General features: G+C 33.5%; 1 protein-coding gene across 1 annotated transcript in view; it reads left to right on the forward strand.

Annotated features, from left to right (window-relative positions):
• Positions 1 to 21620, forward strand: part of LOC112682849 (rho guanine nucleotide exchange factor 17-like) — a 92164-nt gene that overhangs the window by 69016 nt on the left and 1528 nt on the right. Inside the window, exons 5-19 of the mRNA XM_025553599.1 lie at positions 9220 to 9297; positions 9375 to 9479; positions 9547 to 9663; positions 9780 to 9872; positions 10061 to 10374; positions 16437 to 16528; positions 17222 to 17444; positions 17526 to 17617; positions 17698 to 17953; positions 18047 to 18148; positions 18233 to 18445; positions 19099 to 19166; positions 19252 to 19400; positions 20209 to 20383; positions 20834 to 21004. Of these exons, the coding sequence (XP_025409384.1) occupies positions 9220 to 9297; positions 9375 to 9479; positions 9547 to 9663; positions 9780 to 9872; positions 10061 to 10374; positions 16437 to 16528; positions 17222 to 17444; positions 17526 to 17617; positions 17698 to 17953; positions 18047 to 18148; positions 18233 to 18445; positions 19099 to 19166; positions 19252 to 19400; positions 20209 to 20383; positions 20834 to 21004 (2248 nt within the window). The remainder of the gene's footprint in view (positions 1 to 9219; positions 9298 to 9374; positions 9480 to 9546; positions 9664 to 9779; positions 9873 to 10060; positions 10375 to 16436; positions 16529 to 17221; positions 17445 to 17525; positions 17618 to 17697; positions 17954 to 18046; positions 18149 to 18232; positions 18446 to 19098; positions 19167 to 19251; positions 19401 to 20208; positions 20384 to 20833; positions 21005 to 21620) is intronic.

The raw sequence follows: 21620 nt of genomic DNA on the forward strand, positions 1-21620 counted from the left end.
GTCTGGCCACTGCGTCAAGACTTGGCGTTTCGTTGTGTCTGAAGGAAAACTGTACCTTAACATATCATATATATGCCTACTTTTATACCGGTTTAAACAATTTATATCAATCATTTTATTTTGCATTACATACGAGGTGGACACTCAATAATAACGGTGAGTTATTTGGTTTTGGTTTATTTCATATTTTGTACGTACCATACAATATTTAGTGAGTAGTATTAGTACAATGTAGTTGACTTAGAAAAAGGCTACTAAAGATCTGAAAAAAAAAACTGTAAAATCTAATAGCAAAATGTAATACAACCTCCGAAATCACGCGTGGCGTTAAACTCACAAAAATTAGACCTTTGTCGTGCTAATGGTGCCGGAACGCATGAAAACAAGTTAAAACCCTTACGCTGAAGATGACATATCACAGGGTTGGTTGAGGTTAGGTACGTAGCCAGACGATTTCTATCAGGAGGACCAATAATTTCGGACCCTTGTATCGCTTTCCATAATTCGTATCCTACGAGAAACTTGTTGATATAGAGGGCACTATTCGATACCTATTCCCATTTACTACTATGTTTGTATGGTACGGCCAACCATAACTACTGGATCCAATATTTAACAACTCCAAGAAAACGTTTTCTACGATTACATGATTTAACATAATAATTATATATAGGTATATATATAAATTGTATAAAAATCAAAATCATAATAAATTGCACTATGGAACGGTTATGTCAATGGATTTATTTAATGTGTATGAGCTACAAGGATAGCATATTTCTGATACTTGGTAAAAATAATTTGCACATGAATTCTAAAAGAAGGGCCGTGGTAAATTCAAGAGGACTCGACCCAGCCCCTCCCTAGCCGCCTGCCTGGTTGAGGAGTTGCAATTAGTGCGAGATACAGGTGGTCGACGCGCAGACGGACGGTCAGACGGAAATCGGAAACCGATTCGCGAGTTTCGAGACCATCGTCGGGTGAACGAATCGCGGCAGCGCGCGCGTGCGCTCGACATCGACATCGACAACAATGTAAACGATAATGTTACGTAACGGCAATTGCTCCGCAGGTGGTTCGCGTTGTTCACGAACGCGCCGAGGACTATTATTACTATCGATCATTTCCATCGCTGTCGTCGGGCACCGTAGGTGGTTCTGTCTGCGCACGCCGTACATCTCTCGGCACGTGGCGGAGGACTGCTGATGAAGTCCCTTCGGAATAAGCTCGAAAACCGTGTACAGCCACGAGTTCCAATCGTTAGCGCGTCGTCAACGTGAACTCCTAAGACTCGAATCGGACCGATCGTCGTCGTGTATTATGTCTTCGGAGAAAAATACATTTTTTATTCGATTCTTATTCCGTTTGAATTTGCAAACATTTTCGTAACAATGCGGGCAACGGATTCGCTCGGAAAACACGACATTAAGTGGTTAATTTGATTTCAACCTTGGGATATCTTCTTTTTCACAAGCTACACCATTATAACTATATATATATATATATATCAATTTGATTCCAAGTCACTTAAACTAGTTATGGCATTCGTTTTAGTGCTTCATCGGACGGGTGAAACCATCATTTTTGTTCATAATCCCGTCTGAGTTAAGCTGCACGATTGACATTTTTTTGTGTTCAAAATTTATTGATCATACGATGGAAACTACTGATTTTTATAAATATGAGTGGATGATCAAATCAAGATTTTTTTTTTTTAATGTTCTAATAACGAGCTCTGCGAGTTATTCAATACTGGAATATTCTAATGAAATGTGAAATATAATTATTAATTATTTAATTTTGTTATACGTATAAAATAAATTGTCCGGCGTTCAATAAATATAAGAGCAACAAAACGTATTGCGAAAGGGGTAGGTACCAATATTTCTTTGAAGGGAAAACATATGGGTGTTTTATTTTAATACTTTTGGATTATGAATGTCTACAGTACGAGAATTTATAATTAAATCGGAATGAATATTTGACACAGCAGTTAATAGGGAAATAATTAGTTTCAAATACAACAAAAATGTTTAATTTTTAATCATTCGGCTAGCTCGTAATAGGTGTTTAGTGCAATGCTTAGGCTGAATGTAAATGTTTAAAAACGAAATGCATTGTCTGTTTTCTTCGGGCGTTTAGTAAAATGCTTGAATTTAATGTGCACCTAAAACCATACGGCGTACATGTTCGTATGATTATGTGCGTATGTGTTTGTTCGAATATGATGCGCGGACGAACGTTTTATGAACGACAAACGTAGGATGAACATGTTTATTTCGGACAAAATTGGACCGACAGGACTGCCGCCGCCAAATTATGGCATTTGGTGGTCGCCTGCAGCGATGACGGCGACGTTGGCCCAGTTTCACGTTAATATTTGTCACCGGCTACGATTACTTACTACGTGTGCGCGCTTATATTGTATTTAAATATAGTACCCGCCGAATGGATTGATAAAGATGATATCGCGCAGCTCGTGTACAACAACGCACCATTCGCCGTGAAGTACGCGCAGATGGCGATGAGCGGAGAAACAAGAGTCGTTTTACGTCTGGAACACGCCGACACCGAGTTTTACAGAAAAATGAAGAGAAAAATAGTGTGTGAAAAGGTGATTCGGAGAGAAAGATAAGGGAAGGGAGAGAACAGAAATACGAGAGAAACTACCTACGACACGGAGTGTTTATTAATGAAATTTTCGTCGTTTGTGAGGAATTTTAATCTGAACTTGGCTCCGGTCCCCCGAGTAAAATATTCGAATACTATTACAGGCTGTTATGACGACTCGTAAACCTTTTAAGTGCATCTTTATAACGGTTTCGTCGTACTCGGATCAACCTTTTCAACCTACATCACGGCCGGAATCTTTTAAACCTTTTAATTATTGCTTTTTCCGTGGTAGAAGTTCCGGGAAACCTGTAACAATGATTTCATGGCTAGAATGCAATTAATATCCCAGAATAAACAGTATATCGCGTTTAAGTACCACTTTAAATAAAACGTATTTAAATTCGCTCAACGATTTTTTTCTTCTTCTTGTAACAACGAATCTAATGTTAAACGTTGCCCAATAATCGTTTACATTCGATTCGATAATGGAAAACTTGTATTTTTTATGTTTTATAAACGAATTTAAGGTAAACAAATGAAGACTTTCATCTGATGCATACGATTTTAGTTTAGATTAGGAATCATGAAAAGAGTCTAAAATAAAAGGATTCGATACTTCGTGATTGTGGTTGTTGACTCTAGATATTATTGTACCTACTTGACGATTTGTACGGTTTTGTCTTAAATACGCTGATTTTTTGGTTTTTTTTTTTTTTATATCGCTACTATGTATATATATATATATATATCATTAAATTCTATAGAATAAAATACAGGTACCATAGCTATTGTTAATGCTGGAATAAATTAAAAATCGTCTGTATAGAACGTTTGTGCGTTTGTTTGGTGTATGTAACGTGTATACGAACATATTGTGTCGATAATTAATCGCGCACGCAAATTACCGCAAGGCATGAATAATAATTAAAATTGATTCAACTAATGAGTCTGAACAGAATGCGCACGGATTACGTAACTTGAACGACTGATTTTTTTTTTTTTTTTATTCATATTTACGTTTTCAAATGCACGCGTTATCATCTTTTTCACGAATGATCATTTATTCAAAAATTGTCTTTGTACCGCAGTTTAACCCGCCTGCGCTTGGACATATTTAGGGCCAGTTGTAAAGTTCGTTGGTTAAACGACGATTCGTTAATCGTCGATCAAATTTTAAACATAAATCCTAACTAGTTGAGTTGTACAGTTGTACAGATAGTTTATCTGTGATAAGTTAATCAACGAATTATACAATATTTTCATTGATTTTGATTGTAATCGGAATACGTTTTTGTGATAGTTGTTTTATTACTTATCTTATCAAATATTATTTGAAATTAATATTTTTTCCAATATAGCATTTGGTTTTTTTAATATTGCTATTTTAAATTTACTCTGATCATTAAGGAATTCCCTAGGTTGAAAAATAATAATGTTCAGTTCTGTAATATGTATGAATTTTTCCGCTAAAAACTACAAAATATGCATTAAAAATATATACAAAAAACATCAAATATAAATTTTAGCTTAACAAAAAAATACACCAATATATACAGAATAAAATTTATTTTACCTTAAGTATAAGAAGTTAAAAATACATTATAATGTTAAAATATTTAATTGTTATCAGTTGTTATTTTTGTATTTTATATTTTTTTAATATTATATACTAATTTAAAATATGAGCGTTACGCCGTGATACATTAGTTTTTTTTAATTTGGTCATATTTGAACCGAAAAATGTTTGGAACAATACGATTATACAAGTTGATAATTTTGTATTTATCTAACCGTCAAATTAAATTATTTTTAAAAAAAATTCGAAAAATGTATTGAAATATACATTTAGTTCTTAATATCTCAAAAATATGTATTTAAAATATAAAACCATAAAATAAGCAAAAATATAAAAATTAAAAATAGTAATATTTGATTTAGTACATCATGGATAAAATTTATATCTAGGCTCAAATTAAAGTGGAGCAATGTATGCAATTTCATACACATCTGAGCTCTAGTCCTAAGACAGTTAATTAACAAATTTACGAGAAATATGAGTTTTGAAAAAATAAATCAATAACAATGAATTTGATATCTTGTAATAAGTAAAAAAAAAATTAATATAACTGATTAGTGTTTAACCGACCTCGGATGGTTCATTAACTTTACGGACCTGTAATCAATGATTAGAAGGTTAACCGACACTGTACAACTAGCCAACATCGTCAATCATAGTTTAACACTTAATCACTATGTAACCAACAACCGTACAACTGGCCCTTAACCACATCTTAAACACGCGTTTCGCTAAAAAAACCTATATCCTATATTATGATGTACGTTTGTTGTCCGTTTTCCATTACAATAGACTTGGAAACACGTAACGATGAAAAATGAACCCTAATCGTGTGACTGTGTACGGAATATATGCTACTGCTTTAATACTAGCTGATACGCAGATGCGTATTTAGGCACAGGCCCTGTAGGCCTAGGCCTAGAGCGGCAATATCGGGGGGGGGGGGGGGCGGCAAATTTCAACGATTTTTTTTTTTACAAAATTATAAAAAGTATTATTCATTTGATGAAATCAATCTTAACTAATTTTTTATTCACTCAAAATTAAACATCTATCTACATGTATCTACTATATTATACACATACACAACACAGTACGAGCACATGGATAACAAAACATACGCGCATTCAATGCGGGTTCAATTTCTCATAAAAAGACAGACAGACAAACACCATACTATATAGTTAAATAATGACAGGGAAATACCCGCTTATCGTTATGGAGCCGTCTGTCTTTAAATCCACAAGCTTCGGAAATAATAGAATTTGCCAATGAGTTACAAGAATGTTACAAAGGTGATATTGAAAAAGCATTTTTAACAGTATGTATACAATTTAAATCCGATTTGGAATCTTAAAATAAACAAATGAATTGCATTTCTTCTCTACAAATGTGTAAATTATTACGAAAAGATACTCTTACGGACGTGTGTCCTAATATAGATACGAGTATAACACTTAGAATATATGTTTGTACTCTAATTTCTAACTATACTATTGAGCGTTCTTTTTCATGTCTTAAACGAATCAAAAATTATTTAAGATCGACTATGGGTACTGAAAAGCTCAATAGTTTGGCTATATTGAATATCGAAGCGGATTTACTGTCGACTTTAAATTGCGATGGTTTAATTGATGCATTTGCTGAGGGAAAAAGTTTAAAGTTTTAATGTTTGTAATTTAATGTTCATTAACAATGTATATTTTTTAATATAATATTATAATATAATAAATTGTATATTTAAATATGTTTTATTAATAATTTTTGGAAGGCTGGAGGGGGGGGGGAGGCGGCGAAGTGGAAAATGCCTAGAGGCGGAAAAACCTTAAATGCGCCACTGCTGATAAGTGTATCTGCTGAGAGTAAAGTGTTGCACAGAGAATGTTGTCAGTTCTATTACAATACATATTTAAATATATAGTGATTAAAATGTAAGTAAGATGATGGCGAAAACGATAAGCGATGGCTTATGAAACAAATAATAGAAAATAGTCATACTATACTTTTTAGAAAACGTCCGACAACGTTGCATTGATTAAAGTTTAAATCATCCACTTCTAATCCGACAAAAATTAATATTCAATTACACCGATAATGAGATTGGAAAAAAAAAGTATTTATAGTTGATGACGGCCAAACGTGTAATTGCTCACCAAATTAAATCGAAATCTTTCACTGTTTTTATAAAAAATCGTTTCAGTATTAAATCAAAATCTTTTTTAAATTAGAGTATCCAACCTACATATTACGCATAGCAGCGTAATACACGAAGGCCGAGAAAGTGCTGGGTAATAATTAAAAATCCCGTAACTCGCCCACGAATGACTTGTAATCCGATATTTTCGCATAGTTAATACTTCATTTATTTTTTTTTTTTTTTTTTTGGCGCTTGTCATTATATATTATTATTATAAATCGAATTTCGTAAATGTACGTCGTATGATCCTATAGACACAACCGGCCGCGTCCGAGACAAATCCGTTGCTATAGTGTAAGATTATTCAAATTGTGTATAAAATTCGAATTTGATTTCATGCGGACACCAACGTCGTGATCAGATTTTGCTCATCGTAGCGTGTAGGTCTGGGTTTCTTCTCCGGCACACACGCACGCGTACCCACATACAGAAAAACTCACGATGGCGCATATTGCCAAGTGAAACTGTACTATGTCATTCTTACTTAGGTTTTCGATTTTTATTTTAAGGTTAGTATGCTCATATGTATCCGGTACATTTTTTACAGCTTTTTCAAGCAAGTCATCATGTTAATCATAGAAAAATGTTGCCGTGGGCTAAATAGGATTTCGAAATGCGACTATATATATATATGCGTTGTATGCGCACAGATATATGATAGATATATGATACTAATAATATTTTTAAATAACTATTAACATCATGATAAATAACTCATAAAATTGACCGCTAACATTTCGTACGTAATTCAATACTACAAATCTCCGACTCTATCGTTTTACATCAATAAGCATTTTATATATTATTAACGAGTATCGTGAGTTTTTTTTTTTATATAAATAATACGCTTTACGTTTTAAAATCGTTTCAGATATTATAACAGTGATGGTGTATGACAGGAATGTATTTTATGATGAGTATAAGCTTATTCAAAAACCCTCAAATCGAATAAAAAACCTATTATATCATAGATTATGAACGACTTGAACTATGAAACATCGAATAATCAAAACAGCGCAAGATTATTAATTAAACAATAAAACTACTATATTCTTAATCGCAGTTACAAAAGTTATCAAGTTGTGCTGTGTACAAACAGTTAACAACGATTCTCATAACATCTATAGATTTTTAGTTAGAGACTATCATAGAGTTATTGGACCTGTTAGCTATTAACACGAGTAGAAAAATTAGAAATAAAAAAGTGTTTTTTCCATACGCCTATTTTTATAAATCTAGAAAAAAAGTTATTTTTAAAATCAAATACCTAGAAAAAAAGTTATTTGATTTTACGGAAAGATAATATTAGTTCAGTAATAGTAAGGTATTTTTAATTCCATAAATTTTTAATATTTTTTGATACAAAAACTAGTTCGATTAACAACAAATTTTTATTACTTGTACCTTATTAATACCCACAGCATTTATTTTTTTCATCTAGTCCTCTTATTTCGACTTTCTCCATTGAAGTCACCTACTGAATTCAGCATAATCAGTTTAGTCGCTATGTTACTATTGAAATAAAACATTACAAAACCACCCTAAAATTTGAAATATTATTTTAATAACAATAATAATATGATATTATTAGATATCATCGGCGAAGCCCATTCGTTGTATTTCATAGTGTGTCACATCACATCTCTTAACTTTTTCAAAACTATAGAAATAGACTATAGTCCGTAAAAATCATATTTTATATCTATCTGTTTATATAAAAACCACACTCGAATGATACCATCCCTGTTCAATATTTCACTCCATGATCTCATTGAAAATATATTTCTATTGATGTGTTTGACATTGTTATAATTACTAAAGGGTCATATTGGGTGTTTGTAATTTTTTTTAAACTCTAACCTTGTAACCAAATCTCAATTTATATCCGTTGGCAACCTTTTCATGATTATGGTTTATAATATTGAGCCAAGCGTTCCCATCAACCATCGATGAACTTGACCCATATTCGTATTAATTAAATCAAACGTCTATGTGTGTAGATTTTGCATACACTATTTTGAGTTATCGACTCGCGACAATTGTGAATAGTAATAAAACTGTTGAGAATAAAATATGTAGTATAAATTAATGTCTATAAGATTTATTTTACTGGCTCTTCGATAATATTATATTCTTCGTTAGTGTTATCAAACACGACCGAGTAAAGTGATTTATCGAGGGCTTATATAATGGTCATGTTTATCGTTATTCATTAGTCAAATTCTAGGTTTTCTAATAATAACAATCTGCTGTTCTGATCGGAAAAATTACCATAACCATTAAGAGTCCATGCAAAGATAATTTTTTAGAAATGCAGAAAAAAAAAGGTAAATTTATAAATTTATCATTCTCTGGGATATACTCGTAAGATGTAATTAATATTCTCGTAGATAGGTTAGAAATTATACATACAGAAATTAATAGTGAAAAAGATTTTAAATATTCTTTCTGTGTATAATATTTGTCTTTGTAAGCTATTTAAATATTTAAGGAATTTATATAAGTTTGGGACATTTTTTTAGGGTGTAATTTTGTTTTAGATGTTTAAGGTAGAAAAAATCGAATTAACTTCAGAAAATGAGAACATTCATTACAGATAATTATTTTTGCATAAAAAAAAAGACCACTGTAAACTAAACAGTTTTGTTTCATTGGACCAGCATACTATAGTAGTTTTTTTTACGTTTTTCTAATTCTTAAGAAACCGTTTTATTCCGCGACTATATGGTGTATAATACACCGGGTATCTATAATTTTATGTGGAAGAATACTTGCTCCTTGTATAATAATATAATCATTAATATTTAATAGTTCCGTTACGGTTTTATTTTAGAAATACCTATTACCTCTGAAGAGCGCCGAAAACTCTGGACTCATCGAGCCATCGGTCGTCGACGAAATATTTTATCAAGTACCTGATTCGTTATGCCGTATTATACTCGGTTCTCCGTTTGCATATGAGTTGTAATGATCATTCGCTGTTTTCAGATACCCGAGATCCTGATGGAGCACGAAAAATTCCTAAAAGATTTGCACAAGCGTCTCGAGATTTGGGACGCGCACCAGAGAATCGGTGACATTTTATTAGAAATGGTTTGTACACGCATAACAATCGAACCGTAAACTCGAAAACTATATGAATGTGTCGTTTTTTCTTTAGTTTTCCAAAAAGCCTGTGATAGATTCGTACACATCGTTTATAAACAACTGGAAACAAGCCAAAGAAGCTATCAAAACAACGTGCAACTCCAAACCAGCGTTCGCGAGATACTTAGAGGTACGATGGTGAAAAAAATTCGCCAAATTTCTTGATGAGCCGCGACCAGACAATGCGTGGATACGTATGATCTCGAACGGATTCGAAAATAATTTTCTGTTTCTTTTGTTTTGCAGTCCACAGCTCGGGAACACAAAGGAAAGTTGGCACTCGATTCGCTGCTCATCATGCCCGTTCAACGGATACCCAGATATGAACTTCTCATACAGGTATTTATCGTTAATTACTAGTGATATGCAAGCGGTTCGCCAATGTTTATCGTGCACGCGGAGCTACGAACATTATTAGAACAAAAAAAAAAAATCTGGTTTCGGAACACGTACTTTTTCGATGGTTTTCCCACGAAAAACGACACAACCGTCTCAAAGGTTCGGCTTTTGTTTTTGATATTTTTCAGACATTGCTGAAACATACCGAGTCAACGCATCCAGATCACGAGTCGCTGATCGAATCGCAAAAGCAAGTGCACGATATGGCGGTGAAAATCAACTGCACCGAAAGAGACAACTTAGAGTTGGAGCAGATCGAATCTCTGATCGACGGGCTGATACATTTGGCGGCCACCGACCGAACATTCCTCAGACACGACTTGGTGACCATCGTTTCCGGGCAGTCGATGAACCGTAAGGAACGAGCGCTATTCTTGTTCTCCGACTTGCTGATCGTCACCAGCATCAAAAGAAAGAGCGGAACCATACGTAAACCGTCGACGTGAGTACCTTCATTCGACACGTTGTTTGACATATAAAATATACTGTATTTTACTGCTGTCCTGACTTGCCCGTAATCTGTCTGTGAGGCTGTTGTAAGCGACCGTAACCACTTGAGAAAGATATTGGTACCTTTAGTGACAATACGGAAACATTAAAAACCATTTTGGAATAAATTGGAATTTCGATAACGCGAATCAATCGGGGACAGAAATAAAATATTTATCAAACGACACGCATATACTTTAATTTTAAGTTACATCAACCTTAATAGGACGCCACATCCGTATATGTTGTATCTGTCTTTCGAACGTACAAAATTGTAAATTTCCATTCAGATTTTCAAATATTGTTGATAGCTTTGATATAGTATCTACTGTTAACACTAATCGCACAACGAAAACCCGTGGCCACGTGTAATGGACAAACAAAGCGGATGTCGTTTGAAGCGGCCGAAAACAAACCTTCGAAAATCCCATCGAATGCCGTACTCGCTCGCTCCATCGCAGATCTATTTGATCTCGTTTTTCACAATCGACTTGTTAAGCCCCGTAGTCATTTGGTGTGGTTGATTCGTTGCGATCCACTGTTGGTTGTGGTCGCGCAAAATATTTTTGACTGCGTTTCTGTTACTGATGATGGCTTAGAACGTTTCAAACATTTTATTATTGTAGCGCACTAATGAGCCAAAAACCGCGCTATGCTGTGTTTATAATACAGTAACAGATCTGTAGCTCATTTAAAGAGGGGGCGAATTGGTATCATAGATTCATAGGTACTAACAATGACGTAACTGAAAATAAATTTCTGGGGGAGGGAAGGTCCAAATTTGTTTTAATATACTATACATTTATAATATTTTTCACGTCCAAAGCATTTTTGAATAATTTTAGGGAGTTCTGGACAACTGGACACATCTTTAGTTCACTAGTCACTTACAAATCGACATGCATGGATTTAAAAATTAGTTTTCAATAATTTAATCCTTAAAATTGTTCTGTATATATTTATAAATTTGATTAATTAATTTTTAAACTACTTAAACTGTCTAGAAAAAGTCTAAAAATAAATATATCAATATCTACACTATCATTGATATCAGTAGATATCTGTTCTAAAAAAAAAAAAAAACAAAAAATTAATCAGTATTAAAATCCAATTTTCTTTTATTCGATATTAAAAAAAATATTGTATTATATTTTATTAGTATATTTAATGTTCTTATAATTAATTAGAGTAACAATTGTATGGTTCTTTTTTTATCAGCCACAAATCGATCAATTATTTTTTCCACGTCAATATGTATGTCCCTAGGTGTATTGATTAAAGCTAAGCCAATTAATATTTTCTCACCCATGCGTGACCTCAACCCATTCACGTTTTTGATCTAAAAAAAAAGTAATAAGCAAAATACTAAAAGCAGGAAAGCATATTATGGACATATGGTCATTATATGGACAGAAAAGTTAAAAGAAGTAAAATTAAAAATAAGCTGTATAACATAAATGTGGCAAATTGAAAAATGTATTTTATGGTAACCTCTAATATTAAGGAATTCTCTAACCTGTGTAAAGTAGAAAAACTATGTTTTGCCGAAACCGTGCTTATAGGCAAAGCAGCAAGAATATTAAGCAATAAAATAACTGAAGGATATATTATTTCAGAACATTCATCTTAATGCTTGAAATACATTTCCCGGTAAAAATTTAGCTAAAATTTTTAAATTTAATATTATGAAGTTATTTGATATAAATTGTAATTTTTTACCTTTCAAGTCTATAGCTATGCCATTTTTGTTTCCATAAATCAATTTCTGATTTCATCAGTACATTATTAATTTTATTAAGAAATGGATAACTAGTTTTAATCGTGTTTACCATATTAGTAATATTAATATTCTGAGACCATTTACTTAGGTTTTTCGGAATAAAATATATCAGTGTATGGATTGTCTGGTTACCCTGGCCATGAAATCTTCGTTTTAAATCTCCAATTATGCTATCCAATTGTGGAATAAAAATTGTGATTTTATAATAGTCTTCACAGTTATCGATATTACTTGGATATGGTCTATTTTTTTGATAAATATTGAGTATAGGTAATTTTAGTTCTATATCTAATTGATCCATTATAGATTTACATTCACAATAAATATTTTTGAATACAATATCATAATCAAAACGGTTTTCTTCCAATACTTTTACTATATCTTGCACTACATTACTTGCCGATAATATGTCATTATTTTTCCCTTGTAAAATATTACTTGCGTGATAAGTAGGCTTAGGGACTTCTAGCATTTGCATACTTTTTTTAATTATTGTTAAATATAGCAGAGTGCGAAATAAATTCGTTTTTAGATGCCATGATATCAGATCTAAAATTTGAATGTGCATATTTTTGCATATTTGATAGATTTTGCAGGAGAGTGCATATTTTAAAATTGTTATGCTTATTTTGCATATTTTGACAATTTTTTTAAATTTAAAATTAAAAACTATACATACATATAACTATATATACATATTTCAAATGACCGAAAAAAAATGTACTAAATATTTCCAATAATATGCTATCTGCAAACTACCTCACATATCTCGTTATAATTTTTGTGCTAGTATAAATAATACTATAAACCCGTATCGATCGTTTCTGAATATCGATCGGATTTCGATAAAGATAATTGATATAGAATAATAGAGTATTTATTTAGTGTTCAGTTCAGTCGATTATTATCCGTCGTTATTTTTGCGTCTCGCAACCATGCAACATCGAATCATACATAAAACATCATACATATTTTGTACATTTGTACATTATATTTAACATTATGTAATGCCGAAAGTACAACAGTCTACGAGTAGCCGACTACAAAGTTTTGTTTCGGAGTTTAAAGATACATTTACATCCGATGGACACGTTTTATTTTATGTACTATGTGGTCATTTTTTTTTTTAATGCATATAAATCCATATTATAATGCATATTTAAATGATTTTAGAAGCATATTTGCATGCATATTTGTGTATTTTTTAGAGCTATAAATCCCTAAGCCTAGTGATAAGTAATAGAGAGTACTGATGATAAAGAAAATATTGTTATTATAAATTCACAATTGCACAATGACAATATTAATGTCTTTGCTTTAGATGCTGAGACTGTGTCTTCCCGATTTGACACCTCAGTTAAGGCTTTAATAATTTTTGTTCATGAACTTTTAAATTTTAGTACACTGTCATGCCTTTCAACCCACCGTGTTTCGCATAGTTTCACAAAAGAGCGATTAAGTATTTTTTCAAAACAAAATTACATTTAGCTCATATTTAATTAAAAAAAACGAAATCACTCGCTGCATAATACCAACACTGTTTCGAATAGATTGGACTGTCAAAGATCATGAAATAGACAAATTAAGTGTATGATTATTACTAGGACAGAAGAGTGCACGTTTAGTGAATTTTTGAATATATTAAACTCCTCCTTTTAAAGTTGATTCCATAAATGAACAACCATCAATAGAAATACCAATGCAGTTATTCAAATTTAATTCAATTTTACTCATAATTTTAATAACTATTTCCCCCAATAGTTCTCCTGTTAGTTTTGGCTCAACTATAACATCTTCTTTGTGCTTTTCATCGTCATTATTTCCATGTCACCATCATTATCATCATTACAATCTTCATTACTAGCTTCATCATTATTATATTTTACCCCAAAGTTATTATTACCATTATATATTTTGTTATAGCAGTCAACAAAAGCTAGAAAACGTTCAAAAACTTTACCTGTGATAGTGTATATCGAACACTTAAACTCATTTGTGAAATTTCAGAAATGTCTGTAGTTTCATCAAAAATAATGCTGTAAAATCTAGCCACATTAATTTAATTTATTATATAAGATGTTATTTATTTTCTAATACACTCAATTAACTCATTTTGTATGTGATAACTTATATAAGTTGCTTTTTCATGAGCAGATTTTAAATGTAGTTCAAGAACTGTATCTCCTGATGACATTTTAAACTTCAGAAGTTCCCTGAAATTCCCTTGGTTAGTAATTGATGAAGACTTTTAACTTAGATCTGAAGAAAAAGAGCTGTACAATAGATGACCATCATCTCTATGACCTCTAAGGGCAATATTTTGACGACCAAGGAACATGATGGATTTAATAATAGGTTTTAAACGTCGATTTTCTTTAATTTCCTTCATACGTTGTTTATCAAGCATATTTACAACAATTTGTTCTAGTTTTATATAATTTTTTTAAAAATCAAAAGCGAATTGAACACAATTTTTATGGTATATATTATTCTGATGTGTTTCTAAATAGCCATCTACTCACAATAATTTAGAATATTGATCTAGCTTTTCGGTTACAAGTCATTTTAATAGTTCAGTATTTCTTCTACCACCTTTTTCAGAAGCCAAAAATAGTACACAAAACTTACAAAATAATGCAGATTTAGCAATAGAATATTCAAGCCAACAATATTTTTCAAAATGGTTTTTTTTTCAAATAACGTTTTTCTTCTTTTCCTTTTTTTCATGGGTAGAAAATAAAGTCATTATTTGGTACATTACAATGGTTAAGGAGTGTATATTTTTTATAGTCATCTACTTGTTGACCCCATAAATTTCCTATACCTAATGTTTGACCTAAATAATAAATTAAACATAGAATCTACTCTGTTAACAATTATACTGTGTGTACTTAGTGTGTATAGATATTACAGACACTTAACAATAATATAAAAATATAGTTACAACAAAATAGGTACTATTATTTTTATTAATATATAAATACCAATGTACAAGTTAAATAATATTTAATATTAAATTAATCATAAAACAACAGAAATATTACTACCTTTTTATGTTAATAGACAAGATAAAAAGAAAACTAATATATATATCATAAATTCATTAATAATATAACATAAATTACATAGAACAACATTAACATTGATTTACCAAGGTTTAAAATTTAAATAGATACCTGTGACTAATTTGTTTTCCTCAGAGTCATGGTCCTTTGTGGAACTATGTAATAAAATGCATTTCTCATTTTCTATAAATATAGATAAATACTTATTAATATGTAATATGGATAGTGGATGCATTATATATTATAATACATTAATAAGAACAATGATTAGTGATTAAATAATTATTGAGATGCAATTGAAATTTCATAAAATTGTATTTTTACATGGTTAAAATAAAAGGATATAGAATTAGTATTGAACAAATTTAAATTTAGTTAAAAAAAAAATTTATTAAAAAAACAAAACACAAATTGAAAGTATCTGCAACTGGAAAATTTATATCTGACTATGATACAGTGAAAACTGGGATGGGATCATTTGGATTAATACTATTGATGTCATCTAAATATTAAAAAAAAAAAAAAAAAAAAAATTGAAACAGAACTCTTTTATGTCAGTACATAATTTACTTACCATTCCCTGTATTCATTATAGGTTTCTTATTAAAGAATTGGTATAAATTACTTCGTTTCATTATTCAAACGGTTTATTATATTTTTGTTAATTAATTTAAAAAATAAACAAAATAATATATAAAAAATTACAAAATGAAAATGTATTTTATAAAACTTATAAATGATAACATATGACGGTGCTGATTGGCAGTAAAATTATTTTATTTGTTATCGTATCAATAATCAAAAACTACGATTATAAATAATATCTTTTATTCTCTCTATTATTTATTGCCGTTTCAAAAACTATAACCGGTGTCTAAAACCACGATTTAAGATAACATTATATTATATTATATTATCAAAATATAAAAATTGATAAGATATTCAAAAGAATAGCTTTTTTGTGATAATTTATTAGGTTTGAAGTTATAGTTACGACTTGTGAATTTTATATAACCATTATATAATAAAGCGCTTTTTCAAGTAACAAAAAAAACCCAAGGGGGGGGGGGGGGCGATCGCCACGTCACCCCCACCCCCTTATATCCACCATTGTTATAATTGATGTTGTGAAAGGAGTTATGTGAAATACTATTATTGGATATTTTACAGGACTTCGCCAAACAGCGTCGTGAGCAATTTAGAAGCGAACAAATACAAGTTACTCATGAAGATACCGTTGGACGATGTTGAAATAGTTAAAGGTAACGTAACCTTGCTCGTGTACAAAGTTTATTATAAAGAAGCGTATACAAAATTGATAATCCGTTATCGCCGGGGTGTTTTTGTGTGGTTTTTCGCATACATTTTAACATGTATATATCCCTTTGATTAAATCATATTTTTCAATTTAACTTTTATTTTAGTATTATTCCATTGGACAGACACATCACACGTAAATGATACATTATTTAAATTCTCGGAACATAAATATACCGTAGAAAACTTTGAACGTAACTTTTTTTATATAAAATCAATACTCGTAGGAAATGTACATTTTTAGAAAAGTAAAAATGTTCTGGAAATTTTAAATAATGCACAAAATAACGGTACCTATCGCGAGTTTTATTAAAATATTAAAGTTCTCAGCGTTGTGCTACACGATGGAAGTATGAGTTATGTGAAAATTCCGAAAACGACTAAAACTGTTATACAATATTTTGTTTCCCGTACAATCTATTCCATTCGCAGAATTCTAAGTGTTACTAAACATCTTTTGTACCACACAATATCATTTTTTACTGTCATTTTTGATAGCATGGCAAATCCCAGTGTTCAAACTTTTGCATTTTTCGTCTCAGTTTTATCGTAACTATTCATCACACGTTTTAATTATAATAAACAAACGCAATCACTTGCAATCTTCAAGTTGTGTTTTAATTTTTTTTTTCTCTCAGTAAAAGATGAAAACGTGCGCCGTATGCTTCGAGAAATGGAGTATTTGTCGGAAGACGTATCCACGTTGACACAAATGACCGACATGGTGTCGATGTTACATTGCCCGCACAGTCACCTGGAAGATTCGATAAAAGACATGCTCGGCGCACTGAACAAACAATTGTTGGAAAGGCAGGCGAGCGACACTCAGCTATGTTATTTGGAACTGAACTTGCACACCAGGTAAACGATTATTATCATTCTCTTTCGAGAGGGAAGGGGAGGAGGATTCGACGTGAAATGTAATTTGTGCACTGATTATAGAAATGGCACCGAGACGGTGTCGATCATGTTTTCGAAACCGGAGAAACGTGCCAACTGGGAGGAATCGTTCACCGAAGCCAAACAAAAACTCGGTAATTGCACCGCTTTCGCGAGACGGTTGAACGTAACTTTATTAATTTCCATTTGTCGTTTGTTTACCGGTCGCGCGCAGTACTGTCGACGGACCGGAGGCCGAACGCCGATTTCGTCGGTCCAGTGCCTATACGGAAGACCAGGGCCGGGCTGCAGTTCACGTGCGCAGCGCCAGCGTTGAACCAAAGGGACGTGTGGGTGTGCAACAGCGACGGGTACGTGGGCCAAGTGTGCGTTTTGAGCCTGTACCCCGAGCCGACGGTCACCTCGTGCAATGGCGTGTGCAACGCTCGCATATTGTGCGTTACCTCGATACCAGCACCACAACGCGCCGAGTAAGTCGACCAAACGACGGTTGGGACCCGTGAAAAGCGGTCGTTTTCTTTTCCACTTATTCTAACGTTTACTTTTATCCGTTCGTCCATCAGTCACACCGACGGCACGGCCAAGGACGACCGGAGCAGTAACCCGGAGATCAGCATATCGATCGAAGACACCGATCAGACGGGACCCGACATCAAGTTGGACAGGTATGTTAAATCCAAAGGGCTTCAAAACAATTTATATGTACGTGCACACACTTATAATGTCGCGTTTTCGACGTTCGTGTGCAGTTCGTCGAGCGAAGAGGACGATGACAAAGACGCTGGAAACGATCGTGTTCCGGACGGTGTGTACCCCATGGACCCTGTTGATTTCGAAGGCGAACCTACCATGTGGCTGGGCACTGAAGACGGTTGTATACACGTGTACAATTCGATGGACAACATCCGCATCAAACGGAACAAAGTGAAAATCCAACACGGCTCCGCAGTGCATTGTATCATGTGAGTGCAGCACGATGTGAATGAATAACCGATATAAAACCAGTACATTCATTATAACATTTTTTTGTAGTAAAAAAAAAAAAAATTATGGCTTCCTGGTTTTTTTTCCAAATTTTAGTATAGTTCAAAAGATATTTTATTCACTTGTATAAATAAATAAAACCTTACACCGATACACGATACCGTAAAAGTAATACGATGTCGTTGTTCCAAAAAAGTATGATTATCTCAATGTGAGTGGTGAATGTTTGATTTGTACATATAGCATGTCATATTATGTTACAAAACATAATAACTAAAATCAAGTTTGATTACCATGAAAATCTATTAGTTGGTAAAATATTAATTTTAATATTAATTATGAGATTCTCATGATATGGCATGAGATATTTTAAAAGGTAAAACATCGAAGTATAACATAATAACGATCAATCGAGAAATAAAAATGATTGTAAAATGTTAAACAGGAATACTAAAAATGTTACGATTAAACAAGTTATTTAAATTGTTTCGACGATTGGTTTTAAACACACATACGGGTTTTAAATTAATAAAACAAGTTATCAATTTCAAAATATACGATGATGTGTCAAATGATTGTACTCGATTGTGATGGTTTACCGATTTATTGTTTTTGCGGCCTTCTGTTTCAGCTACCTGAACAACCGAGTTTATGTTTCGCTGGCAAACGGTGATATATGCATCTACTACCCAGACACAAGTAAGTGCACTGAAATTATGTTTCGTTCAATTTTGTGCTCGAACAAACGGTAAATCTAACAACGGTAATCCATTACACGATTCAGATGGTAGTTGGAACACGTCGGATCCAGTGACCATCAATGTTGGGTCTGCTGCTCTACCGGTTTCGAAAATGTTGCCCGTTGGTGATAAGCTCTGGTGCTCATGTCACAACACTGTCAAGATATTCGATACAGTCACGTTGCAGTTCCAAGTGAGTTATAATGATCACGTCCGGTGCTCCATAGACATTGGTATAGTGGAGATTACGAAGTCATCTGCGATCTACGTTTCTCAGAGCAATATTAACGGTGAAAAAATAGTGTTTCGATGATCCTTTGCAAGTGAAATTCGAATAAAGTTGTGATGGCCGTTAATTAGGCCATTTACAGCGGAAAGGTTTTTCGTTTTCTATGAGTGTTTTTCAATTATAATATTACTTTTGTTATGAATATTTAAAAATTCTTGACAGCACGGCAGCACCTTTTGAAATATTAATTATTTAATAAATCAAAATACTCTACTGATATTTAATAGGTATGCTACTGAGCGCTGATGTGTAATTAAGACAATGTGGAATAGAATTATAAAAAAGTCGTCGATAACTTACCAACGTACTTGATTCGTTTTTGATAATGATCGTTTTGAAATGTCCTTTTTTGATAAATATTTATTATGCATTCGCCTTGATATTGTCTCGATAAATTCGATTAATGTCAAACATCATGGTAAAAGCTATACATTTCTCACTCCAAAAATAACTTCACCTTGAACCATCTCCACCATAAATAAGAAATCCTGGGATGCACCGTTGACTCGTTCTATAAAAGCGTATAACGACATCGTGTGCACGGCAATGCACATCGGAAATGGTACCGGGATCGTTTAACCGGAAACCCCGTACTGGGTATTGTACCGGCATAAACAGTTATATACGTGCACAGCAAATCGTAACCATAAACGATGCATGTCTAGATATTGTTTATTATCATTACAAAAAAATCGTTATTGACGTGTTTCAGCATTCGTTTGTTATCGGCGGCGACTCGAACCGATCGATTACCAACATGGCCGTGTCCGGAACGGGAGTGTGGCTGTCGTTGCAGAACTCGGCCGTGCTCCGTCTCGTCCACTCGGTCACGTACGAAGTGCTGGCCGAAATCAACACGGCTCCGGCCGTCACCAAAATGCTGTCGAGTAAGTCGAGCGACACGTGCACGCGGTTGTTGTACGTCGATCGAGTTCATTCGTGCGACAATCTGACCGTCGTCAATTCATCGTGGATACAAAGTCCGTTCGTGACTGGGAACTCGCCCCGATTTAATATTTATTAATGTTGCCAAATCGAATAACGGAGAACGACGCTGAAGCTGTTCACACAAGACGCTTTGCGTGACGCAGTGTTTTCTTTCTCAGTTCGTAAACCGTCGCGTGTTTCTCGTGCGAACCATTTCGAGGGACCGGGCTAACGATAAGTTGTCCCCAATGAATTGACGTCGCGCCGGATCGACGGGACACCCGTCGCACGGAACGATTTTTTCCCGACTCCTCCGGGGATGGTTTTCTCGATACCTCGTACACAACAAAACATATTTATTTATTATTTTTAAATCCCTCCTCATCGCCGTCCTCCGCTCCTTTCCGTAGGTTGCGACGACATTATCAGACAACACAAAGCGGCCTGTCTCCGCGTCACGTCACTGCTAGCGGTCAAAGACCTCTTGTGGATCGGTACCAGTGCGGGTGTTGTCCTGACCATGACCATTCCGGCCGTAGCCGCCAACACCGGCAAACTCGTCACACTTCCTGTTCCAATCGGTAAGAGCAAACGGCATCAACTCGGAGACGACAATCGGTTGACGGTCAACACGTGCGTGCCTATCCGAGATCGCGGTTTCGACGTAGGTGACGGGTGACGGGGAACGAGCGCCTGTAGATCTCTTATCGAAGAACACTTGTTAGTACAACTAACCGTGTACAGCCGATTGACCGTCGCCTTCTTACCAACGCTACCGGCATGGGCGAAACTTGGGGCGGTTGGCCCCCATAAATATTTTCGTTCAAAATAACAGATTTCGCGTTTGTGATTGAGATACAGTGCCGGCACGAGGGGTGTGCATAAAGTGCAACCGCACAGGGCCTCGCGCTTTTGAATCGGTTATAGGTTATAGCCTCGCGCTTTAAACTTTTATGTATATCAAATTATAAGAATTTTAAATCTTTGGAAATGTAATTTGTGTGTTCCATAGAAAAAATTACACCAACATTTAAAATTTTATCATACACTGATAGAATTATAATTATGGTATAAATTATAGTAATCGTTAACGAGTAAGAAAAACTTCGGACAATTTTATTTAGTTACCTTTTTCCGTCCAATATATTTTTCGTGGACAGAAACTACTGATTATTAAGTATAGGTAGAAATGTACGT

Source organism: Sipha flava, unplaced genomic scaffold (assembly GCF_003268045.1).
Source record: "Sipha flava isolate LNK unplaced genomic scaffold, YSA_version1 212_pilon_pilon, whole genome shotgun sequence".
NCBI classification, from domain to species: domain Eukaryota; kingdom Metazoa; phylum Arthropoda; class Insecta; order Hemiptera; family Aphididae; genus Sipha; species Sipha flava.